Genomic DNA, 19,117 nt, shown 5'->3' with positions numbered 1-19,117 from the left:
TGTTGCTGTGGGTAATTGCATGAGTCTTGCAGCAGGGAGCAGAGTTTCTCCCTGGCCCTGTAGTGACTAGTCTTTATTTAACTAGGCAAGTCGGTTAAGAACAATTTATTATTTTACAATGACAGCCTACCCCGAATGACGCTGGGCCAATTGTGCACCGCCCTATGGGACTCCTGATCACAGCCAGTTGTGGGATACAGCCCGGGATCAAACCAGGCTTTGTAGTGACATCTCTCTATAGCAGTGTTTCCTCTATTGGGTGCGCGTTTAGTTTTTTGCCTTAGCACTACACAGCCTCCCTTTTGGGTCCCCAGGACCGAGTTTGGGAAACACTGCTCTATCTAATATAGATAGGTCTGGGTTCCGTATTGAATGTATAGTCTCATACAGAGAGAAAACAGACTGCATTCACTGCTACTTAGGATAGAAGAGAGGTTTAGTATCTTTTCTCTGTGGCTCAAAACACAACAAACACACACTAGCATGAATCAGATCAGCCAGAGCCCAGTCCTCACTGGCTCGAACAAGACCGACAGATCGAAGACTGTAAACCACCGGGCAAATAGCAAAGGGAGTTTTGTTCCATTTTATAAACTGGGTGGTTTGAGCCCTGAATGCTGATTGGCTGACATGTTATATCAGACTGTATATCATGGGTATGATAACAAGTATTTTTACTGCTCTAGTTACATTGGTAACCAGTTTATACTAGCAAAAAGGCGCCTCGGGGGTTTGTGGTATATGGCCAATATACCACAGCTAAGGGCTGTATCCAGGCACTCTGCGCTGCATCGTGCTTAAGAACAGTCCTTTGGCCATATACCACACCTCATGCGTATTGCATAAATAAAGACCAGAGAGCTATATATGCAATTTATTTATTTTACCTTTATTTAACCAGGCAAGTCAGTTAAGAACACATTCTTATTTTCAATGACGGCCTGGGAACAGTGGGTTAACTGCCTGTTCAGGGGCAGAACGACAGATTTGTACCTTGTCAGCTCGGGGGTTTGAACTCGCAACCTTCCGGTTACTAGTCCAACGCTCTAACCACTAGGCTACGCTGCCGCCCCAATAATTTTATACAACTTCTAATCAGTCAGTGGTCTCGCATATCTATTATCGCTCTACCTATAGTTATTAGTCAGATCTCAAATCTCTATTTATCCATTATTTTACCAGGTAAGTTGACTGAACACATTCTCATTTGCAGCAACGACCTGGGGAATAGTTACAGGGGAGAGGGGGATGAATGAGCCAATTGTAAGCTGGGGATGATTAGGTGACCGTGATGGTTTAAGGGCCAGATTGGGAATTTAGCCAGGACACCGGGGTTAACACTCTTACGATAAGTGCCATGGGATCTTTAATGACCTCAAATCAGGACACCCGTTTAACTTCACCTCCGAAAGACGGCACCCTACACATGGTAGTGTGCCCAATTGGGATATTTATTTTTTTAGACCAGAGGAAAGAGTGCCTACTACTGGCCCTACAACACCACTTCCAGCAGCATCTGGTCTCCCATCCAGGGACTGACCAGGACCAACCCTGCTTAGCTTCAGAAGCAAGCCAGCAGTGGTATGCAGGGTAGTATGCTGCTGACTAACTATTGACAAACTACAGTATGTCTTCTCCTCCTGACCAATCAATGGCAAGCTCCGGTCTGTCACTCCTTTACACACACGTATGGTTTCCATTCTGTTTCTACAAACAAAACATTGCCACCAAGCTAGAAGCAACATTTGTGTTAAGGCACCTAGAGAAAGGTTCCGTGCCGTAGAGTCCTCTGAGGCTCGTTACAGACACACTTCCCTCCCTCCCTCCCTCCTCCTCGTCGTCCGTCTGGTAGCCACGTTAGCATCAATGCCAACTAATCCACAGAACAATATTGCCAGTCAGCTAGCCTCCTCTCTCTATGACCTCATCACCTAAAATCTCTTCAAACATCAGCAGTGCTTCAATAATCAGTAACCACACACAGCCTTTAAAACTATCTCTAAAAATAATAACATTCCTCTTTGTATATAGAAACAATTTGTTTTGGTATGTCATTCAATCAACATCTACTCAAAATGATATTAATATAAATATGATATGGGTCACAATCTGTGTCATTATAAAAAAACATTTCAAATAAATGTAATGCGTAACCTAACATAGTAGGCATAAAAGAAAAACGTCTTAGCGGAGTTCACACAACCGGTTTTCAGCGGAAAAGAAAGCTAAGTTGAATTAACTGTATCCCTGAAAACCGGATGCATAAAATTGTTTGCAATTCTGTTATGGTGATGGCTATTCTGCAGCTGATTGGAGGTTGAGAGTAATGTGGGAGGAGCTGCCCATCTTTATACAGTCTATGGGATAAAGTAGATTTGACCTAACGTGACCCTGCCCCAGCAAGTTTGATCTCTAACCCCTAACCTTTCCCATGGCAAGACTTGCTCTCGACAGACAGGAAGCCTAACCACAGATCTAGAATCAGTTTCCCATGCCCAGCCCAAACCTATAACATAGGGAGGTAACAACACACAACTGACCCTAGATATGTGGTTAGGTGAACAGTGCTCTACTAAACTTAGGCCAGGATCACACTGATATCAAACTGTCTAACTACAAGGCTCAGGGCAGGGTTCTGTTTTAGAGGTTATGCAAGTAGGACCTGGAGTTTTCCTGACTTCACGTTATCCAGCGGGATTAACCTTCTCTAGCGGGCCAGTGTGGTGATGAGACTGGCACACATCTCAAAGAAGTCCATGGTGTGGCTGCCCTGGCGCGGGGTGGAGGTAATGAGGGCAGCACTGGAGCACAGCGACCCAGGCAGGGAGGAGCTGAGCTGGGGGAGATCCACGGCAGGTAAGGCTGAGTCCACACTGAGTCTGGGTCTATGGAGCCCTGCAGTGGAGCCTGACCTCTGAGGGATGGAAGAACCTGACTTAAACCCTACTGCCTCCATGATGTCATCTGGAGAGGGGGAAAGGAGCAGTAAGGAGAGGAAAGGTTAGTGTTTGTTTTTGTAGCTACTCATCTGTACTCAGTAATTGTTGTACAATTGTAATAAGAGAAATCTAAATTCTGTTGTTACACACCAAAGCAAACTGTCCTTAGATACCTGGGTAAATTGTAGTAACTGTACTTTTTTTACTTATTAGAAAGATATCTAAATGCTGTTTAAAAAGTACAGTTACTACGGTTTACCCAGGTATCTAAGGACAGTTTGCTTTGGTGTATATTATAACATATGTCATGTTATAGAGCTGTCGTACCATCGATGCTCTTGAAGTCCAGCAGGTAGGATCTGTTGTCCACCTGGTATAGCTGGAGACTCATCTTCACCAGGTTGTCTGTTACTGGGTTCTTACTCCGAACACGCAGGTGGTACGGGTTCACCACCTGCACATAACACACCTTAACACGTACCATATACACAACACGCGCACACACACCGTACCACATACATGCACACACACCGTACAACACGCGCACACACACCGTACAACACGCGCACACACCGTACAACACGCGCACACACACCGTACAACACGCGCACACACACCGTACCACATACACAACACGCGCACACACACCGTACCACATGCACACACACCGTACCACATACACAACACACGCACACACAACGTACCACACACCGTACCACACGGGCGCACACACACCGTACAACACGCGCACACACACCGTACCACATACAAAACACGCGCACACACACCGTACCACATACAACACGCGCACACACACCGTACCACATACACAACACGTGCACACACACCTTAACATGTAACATATACACACACACCGCGCCTCACCTTCCAGTCATACTGTAGCTGTCTCATAGCCCTGTAGACCTCAGCCATGATGTCATAGGGTCTGCTCTGACTCCTGATGCCCAGGTGCCACTTGGCTTTCTTCACTGCCAGGGGTTTGGCTCTGGTGGTGTTGAGGGCATCCAGCGGGCAGCGCGCCTGCAGACAGAGAGAGGAGAGAATCTTTCATTTTCCTCAACAAGCAGCAACAAATACATGAGGACAAAGAGACTGCACGCAAATATACTATACTGCCAATGTTGCATTTACATTCCAACAATGTTGTTTTTGAGTGCTAGACTGGTATTACAGAAGAAGCACTTCATCAAGTGTTTACACTTTAGAGGTATTGTATCTGATTTTATATAAACATTAGGTTTAATTAGTTCATAAAATAGAACCAGGTATAGCTGCTTGCCTTAGGGCTGTCTATCAGCAGGGGGGGCATCCTCTCTGGGTGTGGTTTGACCCTGGGAGGCAGGGGCATGCCATCCTCCATGAAGGAGCCCTGGGGAGGGCTGGAGGCCAGGTAGAACTCACTGGCCTGGGTCATGATACGACGGTTATCTATAATCAGATGGTATGCTACCGCCAGCTGGTCCTAGAGAGAGAGAGAGAGAGCGAGAGCGAGAGAAAAAGGAGAGAGGAGAGTTGAGAGGGAGTGTGTTTGTCTGTGTACTGTATGACTAAGCGTGTGTGTGTGCACATGTCCAGTATGTACCTGGGGGTCTCCGCTGTACAGGCTGGACATCACCTCAGACTCGGTGCTCTCAAACTTGTCGCACACCTCCCTGACGGCCTCCTCGTCCAGAACCGTGGAGTCATAAGACAGGTCCTCAGGAAACAGGTAGCCTGGCAGGTCCTGCTTAAACCACTCATGTTCCCTACACACACACACACACAAAATAACAGTTACTGTCCATGATTCTTCTATTCTTGCACTCTGGACCAACCTTGAACCACCACAAAGCAGCATGTGGCTAGGTTTGCCAGTTTTATCCCATTAAAAACCTCAGCATCATCATCAGTAGGGAAGGTTAGAGGTCAGGTGTTACCTAATGTCTTTAATGGTGGCTCTCTTCAATGGGTCGACCTGCAGCATGAGCAGCAGCAGGGAGGCGACGGGCCGAGTGAGGTATTCTGGCATATAGAACACGCCCCCTCTGATCTTCTTAAACAGCGTGGGAACATGTTCGTCATCAAAGGGTAGAGTCCCACACAGCAACGCATACAGGATCACACCACAGCTCCATATATCCACTTCAGGTCCAGCATATAACCTGTTACCAAAGCAACGCATACAGGATCACACCACAGCTCCATATATCCACTTCAGGGCCAGCATATAACCTGTTACCAAAGCAACGCATACAGGATCACACCACAGCTCCATATATCCACTTCAGGGCCAGCATATAACCTGTTACCAAAGCAAAGCATACAGGATCACACCACAGCTCCATATATCCACTTCAGGGCCAGCATATAACCTGTTACCAAAGCAAAGCATACAGGATCACACCACAGCTCCATATATCCACTTCAGGGCCAGCATATAACCTGTTACCAAAGCAAAGCATACAGGATCACACCACAGCTCCATATATCCACTTCAGGGCCAGCATATAACCTGTTACCAAAGCAAAGCATACAGGATCACACCACAGCTCCATATATCCACTTCAGGGCCAGCATATAACCTGTTACCAAAGCAAAGCATACAGGATCACACCACAGCTCCATATATCCACTTCAGGGCCAGCATATAACCTGTTACCAAAGCAAAGCATACAGGATCACACCACAGCTCCATATATCCACTTCAGGGCCAGCATATAACCTGTTACCAAAGCAAAGCATACAGGATCACACCACAGCTCCATATATCCACTTCAGGGCCAGCATATAACCTGTTACCAAAGCAACGCATACAGGATCACACCACAGCTCCATATATCCACTTCAGGGCCAGCATATAACCTGTTACCAAAGCAAAGCATACAGGATCACACCACAGCTCCATATATCCACTTCAGGGCCAGCATATAACCTGTTACCAAAGCAAAGCATACAGGATCACACCACAGCTCCATATATCCACTTCAGGGCCAGCATATAACCTGTTACCAAAGCAAAGCATACAGGATCACACCACAGCTCCATATATCCACTTCAGGGCCAGCATATAACCTGTTACCAAAGCAAAGCATACACGATCACACCACAGCTCCATATATCCACTTCATGGCCAGCATATAACCTGTTACCAAAGCAAAGCATACAGGATCACACCACAGCTCCATATATCCACTTCAGGGCCAGCATATAACCTGTTACCAAAGCAAAGCATACAGGATCACACCACAGCTCCATATATCCACTTCAGGGCCAGCATATAACCTGTCACCAAAGCAAAGCATACACGATCACACCACAACATCCTACAGCAACCATACTCAATTGGCAGACCGCGGGGTCCAGATCCGAACCCGGAATTGTTATTTGCCTGTGCTACAGACGGCATATCGGTCTGGTAATACTGGACTAGTAAAGGCCCAGTGGACTACTTTTGTGATTTAACAACAAAAAAAAGTGTTAAAAAAAATAAATAATCCTATATATTTTATTTTATTCACATTGTTCAGGGGTGTGCTCAGCACCACTACTTCCCGTGGCTATGGCGCCATTTCCTGGTTACAAAAATTCTAATAGTTCGCCTAATTTCAATATATGTGACAAAACACCATCCAAACTCATCATCAAGCTGGAGGCCCTGGGCCTCAACCCCGCCCTGTGCAATTGGATCCTAGACTTTCTGATGGGCCACCCCGATGTGGTGAAGGTAGGAAACAACATCTCCACCTCGCTGACCCTCAACACTGGGGCCCCAAACAGGTGCGTGCTCAGTCCCCTCCTGTACTCCCTGTTCACCCACAACTGCGTGGCCATGCACAACTCCAACTCAATCATCAAGTTTGCAGACAACAGTAGTGGGCTTGATTACCAACAACGACGAGACAGCCTACAGGGAGGAGGTGAGGGCACTCCGAGTGTGGTGCTGGGAAAACAACCTCTCACTCAACGTCAACAAAACAAAGGAGATGATCATGGACTTCAGGAAACAGCAGAGGGAGCACCCCCCTATCCACATCGACAGGACAGTAGTGGAGAAAGTTCCACCCACACAGGACGCTGAAGAAACTTGGCTTGTCATCGAAAACCCTGACTAACTTTTACGGATCCACAATCGAGAGCATCCTGTCGGTCTGTCACCGCCTGGTATTGCAACTGCACTGCCCTCAACCGCCAGGCTCTCCAGAGGGTGGTGCGGTCTGCACAACGCATCACCGGGGGCAAACTACCTGCCCTCCAGGACACCTACAGCACAGGAAGGCAAAAAAGATCATCAAGGACAACAACCACCCGAGCTACTGCCTGTTCACCCCGGTAGCATCCAGAAGGCGAGGTCAGTACAGGTGCATCAAAGCTGGGACCGAGAGACTGAAGAACAGCTTCTATCTCAAGGCCATCAGACTGCTAAACAGCAATTACTAACTCAGAGGCTGCTGCCTACATGGAGACCCAATTACTGGCCACTTTAACAAATGGATCACTAGTCACTTTAAACAAAGCCACTTTAATAATGTTTACATATCATACATTACTCATCTCATGTATATACTGTATTTTATACCATCTATTGCACCTTGCCTATGCCGTTGGGCCATCGCTAATCCATATTTATATGTACATATTCTCATTCAACCCTTTTAGATGTGTGTATTAGGTAGTTGTTGGGGAATTGTTAGATTACTTGTTAGATATTACTGCAATGTCGGAACCAGAAGCACAAGCATTTCGCTACACTCGCATTAACATCTGCTAACCATGTATGTGGCAAACCATTTGATTTCACTTGAACAAGCATGTATAGTGTAGAGAATCATTGTACCCATCTAAACCGTTGTGAAATATATTTTCCATAACCAAAACTATTGTACTTCAGCTGTTTGAAGCTGGTGTACAAAACTGAAAGTAAAAGACTCAAAAACTAAACTTAAGAAAGGGAAGCATAGAAATAGAGCACATAGAAATATAGAAGGTAGATCTGTTCTATGTAAATTTGATCAGGTCACCAAAAACGTTACATATTGCAGCTTTAAGGAACTCGGTCAGGTTGTAATAGTAGAATGCAGAAGGTGCCATTTCGAAATTTGGTAGTGCATTATCAGCTTGTATTATATGAATACGCATAAAACATGGCAAAATGTGTCAAATTGCATGAAAATAGCTTTAAACTACAACTTTTCACTCTCCCAACAAGAAAGGTCTGAACAGTTTGTCATGGACAGTACGCGTGTATGTGTGTGTTTGTTAGAAATAGACATGGTGCAGGTAGCGGAGGATCCGATTATTCCTGGAGAGATCAGATGGGTCACGAGGTGTGTGTTTGTTACTATGCCAATAAATCCATCCAGACTTTTGCCACCTAGGCCATTTTGGTGTCCGGACATTCTCAAATAGTACTTGAGTACCCCTGTCCTACAGTATAAACCTTAGGACCTGCATACGTACAACCTAAACACACAAAATCGGAGGGCCTGTTGTCCGGACCTCTGGCAGTCTCTATGGGGGTGCCACAGGGTTCAATTCTTGGGCCGACTCGCTTCTCTGTATACATCAATAATGTCCCTCTGGCTGCTGGTGATTCTCTGATCCACCTCTACGCAGACGACACCATTCTGTATACTTCTGGCCCTTCTTTGGACACTGTGTTAAATAACCTCCAGAAGAGCTTCAATGCCATCCAAATGTCCTTCTGTGGCCTCCAACTGCTCTTAAATGCAAGTAAAACTAAATGCATGCTCTTAAAACGATCGCTGCCCGCATCACTACTCTGGACGGTTCCGACTTAGAATATGTGGACAACTACAAATACCTAGGTGTCTGGTTAGACTATAAACTGTTCTTCCAGACTCACATTAAGCATCTCCAATCCAAAATTAAATCTAGAATCGGCTTCCAATTTCGCAACAAAGCATCTTTCACTCGTGCTGCCAAACATACCCTCGTAAAACTGACTATCCTACCAATCCTTGACGTCATTTACTAAATAGCCTGCAACACTCTACTCAGCAAATTGGATGCAGTCTATCACAGTGCCATCCATTTTGTCACTAAAGCACCATATACTACCCACCACTGCGACCTGTATGCTTTCGTTGGCTGGCCCTCGCTTCATATTCGTCAACAAACCCACTGGCTCCAGGTCATCTATAAGTCTTTGCTAGGTAAAGCACCGCCTTAGCTCAGCTCACCATAGCAGCCCCCACCCGTAGCATGCGCTCCAGCAGGTATATTTCACTGGTCACCACCAAAGCCAATTCCTCCTTTGGCCATCTTTCCTTCCAGTTCTATGCTGCCAATGACTGGAACGAACTGCAAAAATCACCGAAGCTGGAGACTCCTATCTCCCTCACTAACTTTAAGCACCAGCTGTCAGAGAAGCTCACCAGATCACTGTACATAGCCTATCTGTAAATAGACCATCCAACTACCTCATCCCCATGCTGTTATTTATTTTGCTCCTTTACACCCCAGTATCTCTACTTGCACATTCATCTTCTGCACATCTATCACTCGAGTGTTTAATTGCTATTCTTTCGCCACTATGGCCTATTTGTTGCCTTACCTCCCTTATCCTACCTCATTTGCAGACACTGTATAGACTTTTTCTATTGTATTATTGACTGTATGTTTGTTTATTCCATGTGTAACTCTGTTGTTGTTTGTCGAACTGCTTTGCTTTATCTAGGCCAGGTCACAGTTGTAAATGAGAACTTGTTCTCAACTGGCCAACCTGGTTAAATAAAGGTGAAATATAAATTTAAAAAACACCTTCCAGAGATGACTTCAGGAGCAGCGTAGTTGGGAGATCCACAGCTGGTCCTCAGGAACTCCCCATCTGACATCATGTTTGACAACCCTATTGACCAGAGCACATCATTTTTTAACAACATTATCTTCAATCTCAAGTTCCTGACGCTATCTTGGAACTATGTTAAGAGAGGGTTAGTGTTAGGTTGTGCCATGGTTATGTCTCTAGGCCGGTGTAATGTTTTTATTCTGCTTTACTAACACAGTCCTCTAAGCTCCACACATGGTGCGCTGATCGGATCAACTTCTCACTAAACTTATCTCACCTTAACTAACCCTCCCAGGATCTTCTCTCTTCCCTACTCTCTCTCGCTCTTCCCCTCTTTCTCCCCTTCTCTCGCTATGATCAAGTGACACAGGGCCTGACAGGGCTACTTGCCAGAGTGGATATCAGACCTGCTTTTTGCTAAGCAACAACCCCCTTCCCACCCAAGCCCCCTGTCCAGAGTAATCAGTCATATAGGTGTCAGTATATTCTAAAAGACAAGTGATTTTGTTTGACATTTGCTACTGCTAATATAGTAGCTATGGCTATCTTTTTGGATAACTCAATTTGTTATGTGCATGCATGAGTGTGTGTAGCATACCAAAGTCAGCTATCTTGGCGTTCTTGGAATGGTCCAGCAGAACATTCTCAGGTTTGAGGTCTCTGTGCACCACCATGTGTCTGTGGCAGTAGTCTACCCCTGAGATGATCTGTTGGAACAACCGACGAGCCTCTTTGTCTTCTACCTAAAAACACACAATATGAGGTAAAGAGTAGGAGGTTACTAGATTATTCTATTCTAATGATACTACATACTGTCACTATGACAAATGTCACCATATAATGGCCTCTGTCTATATCTATCAATCAATCAATCAATCCAGTCAGTCGTATATTTCATTGACGGGGCTGTAGTGGAGAAGGTTGAGAGCTTCAAGTTCCTTGGTGTCCACATCACCAACTAACTGTCATGGTCCAAACACACCAAGGCAGTCGTGAAGAGGGCACGGCAACACCTATTCCCCCTCAGGATACTGAAAGGATTTGGCATGGGTTCTCAGATCCTCAAAAAGTTCTACAGCTGCACCATCGAGAGCATGGTTGCATCACCGGCTGGTATGGCAACTGCTCCAACTCCGACTGCAGGGCACTACAGAGGACAGTGCGTACGGCCCAATATATCACTGGGGCCAAGCTTCCTGCCACCCAGGACCTTTACACCAGGCGGTGTCAGAGGAAGACCCTAAAAATTGCCAAAGACTCTAGCCACCGCAGTCAGACTGTTCTCTCTGCTACCGCACAGCAAGCGGTTCCAGAGCACCAAGTCTTGGTTCAAAAGGCTTCTTAACAGCTTCTACCCCCAAGCCATAAGACTCCTGAACAGCTAATCAAATGGCTACCCAGACTATTCGCATCCCCCCCCCCCCCCTCATTTATACACTCCTGCTACTATCTGTTTATCATCTATGCATAGTCACTTTACCTCTACCTACATGTACATATTACCTCAACTAACCCCCTGTATATAGCGCCGTTACTGTTATTTGGTTGTTGCTCTTTAATTATTTGTGATTTTTCTATTTTTATATGTTTACTTCAGTTTATTTAGTAAATCCTTTAACACTTATTTTTTCTTAACTGTATTGTTGGTTAAGGGCTTGTAAGTAAGCATTTCATTGTAATACCTGTTGTACTTTAGCTCTAAAACTAAAAGCATTGTATTTGGAACAAAACACTCACTAAACCCTAAACCTCAACTCAATATTGTAATAAATGATGTGGAAATTGAGCAAGTTGAGATGACTAAACTGATTGGAGTAACACTAGATTGTCATGGTCAAAACATATTGATGCAGTAGTAGCTAAGATGGGGAGAAGTCTGTCTATAATAAAGCGATGCTCTGCCTTCTTAACAACACTATCAACAAGGCAGGTCCTACAGGCCCTAGTTGTCACACCTTGACTACTGTTCAGTCGTGTTGCCAGGTGCCACAAAAAAATGTTGCTATTAGCTCAGAACAGGGCAGCATGGCTGACCATTGGATGCACACAGAGAGCTAATATTAATAATATGCATGTCAATCTCTCCTGGCTGAAAGTGGAGGAGAGATTGACTTCTTCACTACTTTTAATTATGAGAGGTATTGACATGTTGAATGCACCAAGTTGTCTGTCTAAACTACTGGCACACAACTCAGACACCCATGCATACCCACAAGACATGCCACAAGAGGTCTCTTCAAAGTCTCCAAGTCCCGAACAGACTATGGGAGGCACACAGTACTACATAGAGCCATGACTACATGGAACTCTATTCCACATCAAGTAACTGACACAAGCAGTAAAATTAGATTTAAAAAAAAACAGGTAAAAAAACACCTTATGGAACAGCGGGGACTGTGAAGCAACAAACATTAGCACAGACACATGCACACGCACGTATGGATTTAGTACTGTAGATATGTGGTAGTGGTGGAGTAGGGGCCTGAGGGCACACAGTGTGTTGTGAAATCTGTGAATGTATTGTAATGTTTTAAAATTTTATAAACTGCCTTCATTTTGCTGGACCCCAGGAAGAGCAGCTGCTGCTGCTTTGGCAGCAGCTAATGGGGATCCATAATAAATACAAATTTGGCGGATGTGACAAATACAATTTGATATATCACCCGTCCGTGTTTGCAGATGTAGTCAAACAGCTCTCCTCCTGAGACATACTCCATCACCATGAAGAAATCTGTAGGAGTACTGATCACCTGGTACCTACACACACACACACACACACACACAGGAGAAATGTCAGAAATACACTTGTTCTCTTTCATTTCCTTCCTTCTCTCACACAGACAGGGCTATTGTGCAGAATACATTGGGAAAGGCTGAATGTCTCATTTCATTACACTGTTCTGAGAGAAGCCAACAAATGTCTACCATAGCTCACACTGTCACTGTGGCCTAACCCACTTGACGTTGAGACTGGTGTTTCTTCAGTTTCTTGGCAATTTCTCGCATGGAATAGCCTTCATTTCTCAGAACATGAATAGACTGACGAGTTTCAGAAGAAAGGTCTTTGTTTCTGACCATTTTGAGCCTGTAATCGAACCCACAAATGCTAATGCTCCAGATACTCAACTAGTCTAAAGGCCAGTTTTATTGCTTCTTCAATCAGAACAACAGTTTTCAGCTGTGCTAACATAATTGCAAGGGTTTTCTAATGATCAATTAGCTTTTTAAAATGATCAACTTGGATTAGCTAACACAACGTGCCATTGGAACACAGGAGTGATGGTTGCTGATAATGGGCCTCTGTACGCCTATGTAGATATTTTATTAAAAATCAGCCGTTTCCAGCTACAATAGTCATTTACAACATTAACAATGTCTACACTGTATTTCTGATCAATTCGATGTTATTTTAATGGACATTTGCTTTTCTTTCAAAAACAAGGACATTTCTAAGTGACCCCAAACTTTTGAACGGTAGTGTATATGTACAGTATATATTTACAAAAAATATATAGGGGATTGGAAATGATGCAGACAACTACATTGATGGAAGCTGCAATCTGCAGTATTAAAGCTGATCTACCCCTAAAAATAAAATACACGTTTTTAGCAGTGGCATGGTTTATGTGCGTTAGTGGTCGCCAATGGCGTTGAATGCACAGGGAAGACTGAGGCTAAATGTAACACGCCAGGTTTAACAGGTCAGCCTACATTATATTCACAGTAGAAAGGTGATCCTTGGTTGGCTGAGTGCCAGTGCAATGTTTTTCTTTGGGTGGAATTTCAAGTCATCAATATGTTGCTACAACTAGCAACAAGATAGCCTAATGTTTAGAATTTAGAGTTTGTGAGCTAGCTAATGACAAGCCCAATGCGGTACATGGGCAACCCTCAGCCCATTTATTTATAGCCACTATGCTGCATCAGGTGGGCTACATCAGGCGATAATAATTATTGCTAAATAACACACCTGCCTGGTCATATGGACTAATAAGTTATATTGGGCTCATTTCTAGAGGGGGCAATTATATTGTCAGCATCACGTGTTAGCATATATACAGTTGAAGTCGGAGGTTTACATGCACTTAGGTTGCAGTCATTAAAACTGTTTTTTCTACCACTCCACAAATTTCTTGTTAAAACAAACTATAGTTTTGGCAAGTCGGTTGGGACATCTAATTTGTGCATGACACAAGTCATTTTTCCAACAATTGTTTAGACAGACAGATTATTTCACTTAGAATTCACTGCATCACAATTCCAGTGGGTCAGAAGTTTATATACACTAAGTTGACTGCCTTAAACAGCTTGGAAAATTCCAGAAAATGATGTCATGACTTTAGAAGCTTCGGATAGGCTAATTGACATCATTTGAGTGAATTGGAGGTGTACCTGTGGATGTATTCTAAGGCCTACCTTCAAACTCAGTGGCTCTGCTTGACATCATGGGAAAATCAAAAGAAATCAGCCAAGCACTCAGAATTTTTTTTTGTAGACGTCCACTGGTTCATCCTTGAGAGCAATTTCCAAATGCCTGAAGGTACCACGTTCATCTGTACAAACAATAGTACGCAATTATAAACACCATGGGACCACGCAGCCGTCATACCACTCAGGAATGAGACGCATTCGGTCTCCTAGAGATGAACGTACTTTGGTGCGAAAAGTGCAAATCAATTCCAGAACAGCAGCAAAGGACATTTGAAGATGCTGGAGGAAACAGGTACAAAAGTATCTATATCTACAGTAAAACAAGTCCTATATCGACATAACCTGAAAGGCCGCTCAGAAAGGCAGAAGCCACGGTTTGCAACAAAAATAGAACTGTTTGGCGATAATGACCATTGTTGTGTTTGGAGGAAAAAGGGAGAGGCTTGCAAGCCGAAGAACACCATCCCAACCGTGAAGCACGGGGGTGGCAGCATCATGTTGTAGGGGTGCTTTGCTGCAGGAGGGACTGGTGCACTTCACAAAATAGATGGCATTATGAGGCAGGACAATTATGTGGATATATTGAAGCAACATCTCAAGACATCAGTCAGGAAGTTAAAGCTTGGTTGCAAATGGGTCTTCCAAATGGACAATGACCCCAAGCGTACTTCTAAAGTTGTGGCAAAATGGCTTCAGGACAACAAAGTCAATGTATTGGAATGGCCATCACAAAGCCCTCACCTCAATCCTACAGAAAATGTGTGGGCAGAACTGAAATAGCGTAAGCGAGCAAGGAGGCCTATAAACCTAACTCAGTTACACCAGCTCTGTCAGGAGGAATGGGCCAAAATTCACCCAGATTATTGTAGGAAGCTTGTGGAAGACTACCCGAAACGTTTGATCCAAGTTAAACCATTTAAAGGCAATGCTACCAAATACTAATTAAGTGTATGTAAATGTCTGACCCACTGGGAATGTGATGAAAGAAATAAAAGCTGAAATAAATCACTCTCTCAACTATTATTCTGACATTTCACATTCTTAAAATGAAGTGATGATCCTAAGACATGGACTTTTTACTAGGATTAAATGTCAGGAATTGTGAAAAACTAAGTTTAAATGTATTTGGCTAAGGTGTATGTCAACTTTCGACTTCAACTGTATATTTTTCCTTCATTGGAGTAGGATATCATTTTTAAAAGTCACCAGAACTGACCTTCTCACAGTCATTCTCCAACCCAAAAATGCTAGATCACTCTGTGACCTGTAATATGCTGTGATATGTGCTTTTGTCAGTATATATTTAAGCTAATGCATCACCCCCCCCCCAAACAAACAAACACTGAGTCTATGTGTGTGTATGTTGTACTCACAGTTTGATGATATGAGGGTGTCTGAATAGTTTGAGGTTCTGTATTTCTCGTTTGATCTTGCCCACCACGTCCAGACTCCTGATTTTCTGTCTGTTCAGGATCTTCACTGCCACCTTATGACCTGTCAACTGGTGCTCTCCAACTACCAGACAGACAGGACAGACAGAAACACACATGAACCAACTAGAATGTTTCTGTTCAATTGCTGCAATGGAGGCTATAAGGCACAAATTGTGCTGATGGGACACATATATACTGAACAAAAATATAAAACGCAACATGTAAAGTGTTGGTCCCATGATTCATGAGCTGAAATAAAAGATCCCAGAAATGTTCCATACGCACAAAAAGCTTTTTTCTCTCAAATGTTTTGCACAAATTAGTTTACATCCGTTAGTGATCATTTCTCCTTTGCCAAGATAATCAATCCACCTGAAAGGTGTGACATGTCAAGAAGCTAATTAAACAGCATGATCATTATACAGGTTCAACTTGTGCTGGGGGACAATAAAAGGCTACTCTAAAATGTGCAGTTTTGTCACTGCTGATGAAACTGGTGGGTTTGCACAAACAAAGAATTTCTGCACAAGCTGTCAGAAACCGTCTCAGGGAAGCTCATCTGCGGGCTTGTCGTCCTCACCAGGGTCTTGACCTGACTGCAGTTCGGTGTTGTAACCAACTTCAGTGGAAAAATGCTCACCTTCGATGGCCACTGGCACGCTGGAGAAGTGTGCTCTTCACGAATAAATCCCCGTTCCAACTGTATTGTGTGGGCGACCGGTTTTCAAATGTCAACGTTATGAACATAGTGCGCCATGGTTGCGGTGGGGTTATGGTATGGGCAGGAAATAAACTATGGACAGCGAACATAATTGCATTTTATCGATGGTAATTTCAATGCACAGATACCGTGACGAAATCATGAGGCCTATTCCTCCATCAGCATGATAATGCAAGGCCCCATGTTACAAGGATCTGTACACAATTCCTGGAAGCTGAAAAGGTCCCAGTTCTTCCATGGTCTGCATACTCACCAGACATGTCACTAACTAAGCATGTTCGGGATGCCATGAGAAGATGTGCCACGCAAGACAAATGGTGGTCACACCAGATACTGACTGGTTTTCTGATCCACAGCCCTACTTTTTTTAAGGTCTCTGTGACCAACAGATGCATATCTGTATTCCCAGTTATGTGAAATATATAGATTATGACTGATTATGACTTAAATTGACTGATTGACATATGAACTGTAAATCAGTCAAATCTTTCAAATTGTTGCATGTTGCGTTTATATTTTTGTTCAGTGTAAAAACCTGTGTAATTAGCTATCTAGCGCGCTCCAAACAAGTGTGTAAGCTAACGAGGCACTGGATTCTTTCTCTCTGATATGAAAGATAAGGGACATATTAGCATATGTTTCGAGAACCGGTTTGAAAGCGATGATTGTTGACTTTTCGAAACGTTAAAACACTGCGTATTAATTGTAATTCACATGGAGCCAAATGTGAGCGATTGTAACCACTGAAAACACTGCATACGGACATAGAAGTTTTTTTTTTTCGACAGCTAGGGAAATGTGTGCTGTAATGTGCATACTACTCAGCTAAACATTTATTGCCTGATAAAGAACAGAATCGTGGCTGTTTCATAGTAGTCAACTTGACATGAGTCAGAACATCTATTTCCACATTACTGGACTAGCTATATCTGTTCACAACAGTAAGTAACATACAGTTAAACAGGTTAAAGACAACACACCAATTACAGTAAGCCTACACACATTAACTACAAGGTGAATAAGTCAAGTGCGACCTGTCTGTCTCGGTCTGTCTGTCACGTTGTATTAACATTATTATAGTCTGTCTGTAGCCACACGGTTATTGGCCGTCTGTAACAATATTGTCTGTCTGTAACAAAGAATAAACACTTATTGTTGGCTAGTAGCTGGTTACTCTCCTACTAATGTTTCAAATCTAACACACCACTTGCAGCGCAGTGGGAGAGGAAGGGGAGGATTCTAGAGTGGGGTCTGCATTCGATAAGGTCAAGTTGAGACTGCTGAGGGGAAGACGAGGTCATTTAATGAGGCGTTCTAAATTCTCATTCTGTCCATGCCATGGGATAATTCACACCATGATTTGATTGAGGAATACTGGTGATGATGAGCATTATTTAGCTACGACGTTACGGGTTACTTTAGTTTTAAAATGTCCATAGCCACAAGGACAAGTTTAAAGGTCTACTGCCACTAGCAAAGTCAACCTTCGACATTCACTGACGGTCAGACGTTACAATTACGTGCGAGTTGTTTGTTTACACCATCATTGTTGCCGAAGGTAGCCTAATTATCCATATAAATCCTATCATTACTGATGAGACTGGTCAGGGTAGACCTAGCTAGCTATGCTGCTGGAAGAATTCACCTTAAAACAAACCACATTCTCTACACATAAACGAAGACAACCTTAATATATTCTAGCCTATTCGTAACCACGCAGCCAAAGCTACGTACTTCGCCTAGCTATCCAAATAGCCCACCAGAGTTGGGGGCGAAAACACAAGCTACGAGTATTTACACTCAATTACAGCAAACGTCCCCACGACATGACCGTTGACAAGCACGCGACTTAACTCTTTACTTTGCCGAAGGTGCCGACGCCCAGAGTGTCGCCGAGAAGATAATGTCCGATCTTCACTCGGCCGCCTTCGTGTTTCTGCTGTCGTTCTGCCATCTTTAAACGGCTCCGGTAGGCTTGAGCTCTCTGCTCTGTCCGCTGGGGGGGGGGGGGGGGGGGGGGGGGAGGTGTGTCCGCGGGACACTGGACAAGCAAACTACTCTCATCTCGAATATCAACAGCGCTCTACCGTGGAGCTCTCTTGCGCGAGGGGAGGAGAAGCCTATAGATAAATATGCCCGGGCCTTATCAAATATTGGGTCAGAAATCAATTACAGATCATGTCATTTATTCTCGGCATAATGTAAGATAATTAATGTAGCCTGTTATTACATACTGTCCTGTACCACAGTATTGTTATTGCCCTGGTTCTCTCGCCATAGTTACATTTACGTTCCCATAAACTCAGTGCCTATCAAGAAACGCTAGTTCAGGAATGCTGACATCTGGCCAGCAGTAGGCCCAGGCTACTGATGTTTTGCATTCTGCTTTCTCTCTAATCAAATCAGACCTGGGGCACCAGTGAGTGGACTCTCTGGCCAATCAATTAACTCAAGGAGAAAAACATCACTAATTTGTCCAGATTGGAAAAGAGGGGTTGTTTCAGAACAGTGCACAGTTGGATTTTTTTTTCTAAACAAGGGCACAGTTGAGTGTTTCTACCACTAGATGTCAGACAGAGCTCAGTGTTGATCCCCTGGCCTCCAATACTCATTGGTGTTGATCAGTAACACTTTTGTGCCTGGGACCACTGCTCCTCTCTATGTCTATGAGGCGCACTGACAGACAGAAGACAACACTACAGTCGTGGCCAAAAGTTTTGAGAATGACACAAATATTAATTTTCACAAAGTCTGCTGCCTCAGTTTGCATGATGGCAATTTGCAT

The 19,117-nt window shown here is 43.9% G+C and overlaps 1 protein-coding gene across 1 annotated transcript; it reads right to left on the bottom strand.

The window, feature by feature from the left end:
• Window positions 1-6: 6 nt before the first annotated feature.
• Window positions 7-18,330, bottom strand: LOC109902692 (5'-AMP-activated protein kinase catalytic subunit alpha-2-like). Its single transcript, XM_020499276.2, has 11 exons — window positions 18,187-18,330; window positions 15,552-15,693; window positions 12,411-12,504; window positions 10,346-10,490; window positions 9,720-9,807; window positions 4,877-5,101; window positions 4,543-4,705; window positions 4,240-4,422; window positions 3,825-3,980; window positions 3,267-3,393; window positions 7-2,964 (listed from the first exon to the last, which is right to left on the bottom strand). The coding sequence occupies exons 1-11, from the start codon at window positions 18,284-18,286 to the stop codon at window positions 2,708-2,710; spliced, it is 1,680 nt and encodes a 559-aa protein (XP_020354865.1). The 5' UTR covers window positions 18,287-18,330; the 3' UTR covers window positions 7-2,707.
• Between the last annotated feature and the right edge of the window lie 787 nt (window positions 18,331-19,117).

Source organism: Oncorhynchus kisutch, linkage group LG13 (genome assembly GCF_002021735.2).
Source record: "Oncorhynchus kisutch isolate 150728-3 linkage group LG13, Okis_V2, whole genome shotgun sequence".
In the NCBI taxonomy this organism is placed as follows: Eukaryota; Metazoa; Chordata; class Actinopteri; order Salmoniformes; family Salmonidae; genus Oncorhynchus; species Oncorhynchus kisutch.
This window is presented reverse-complemented; position numbering and strand designations above follow the sequence as displayed.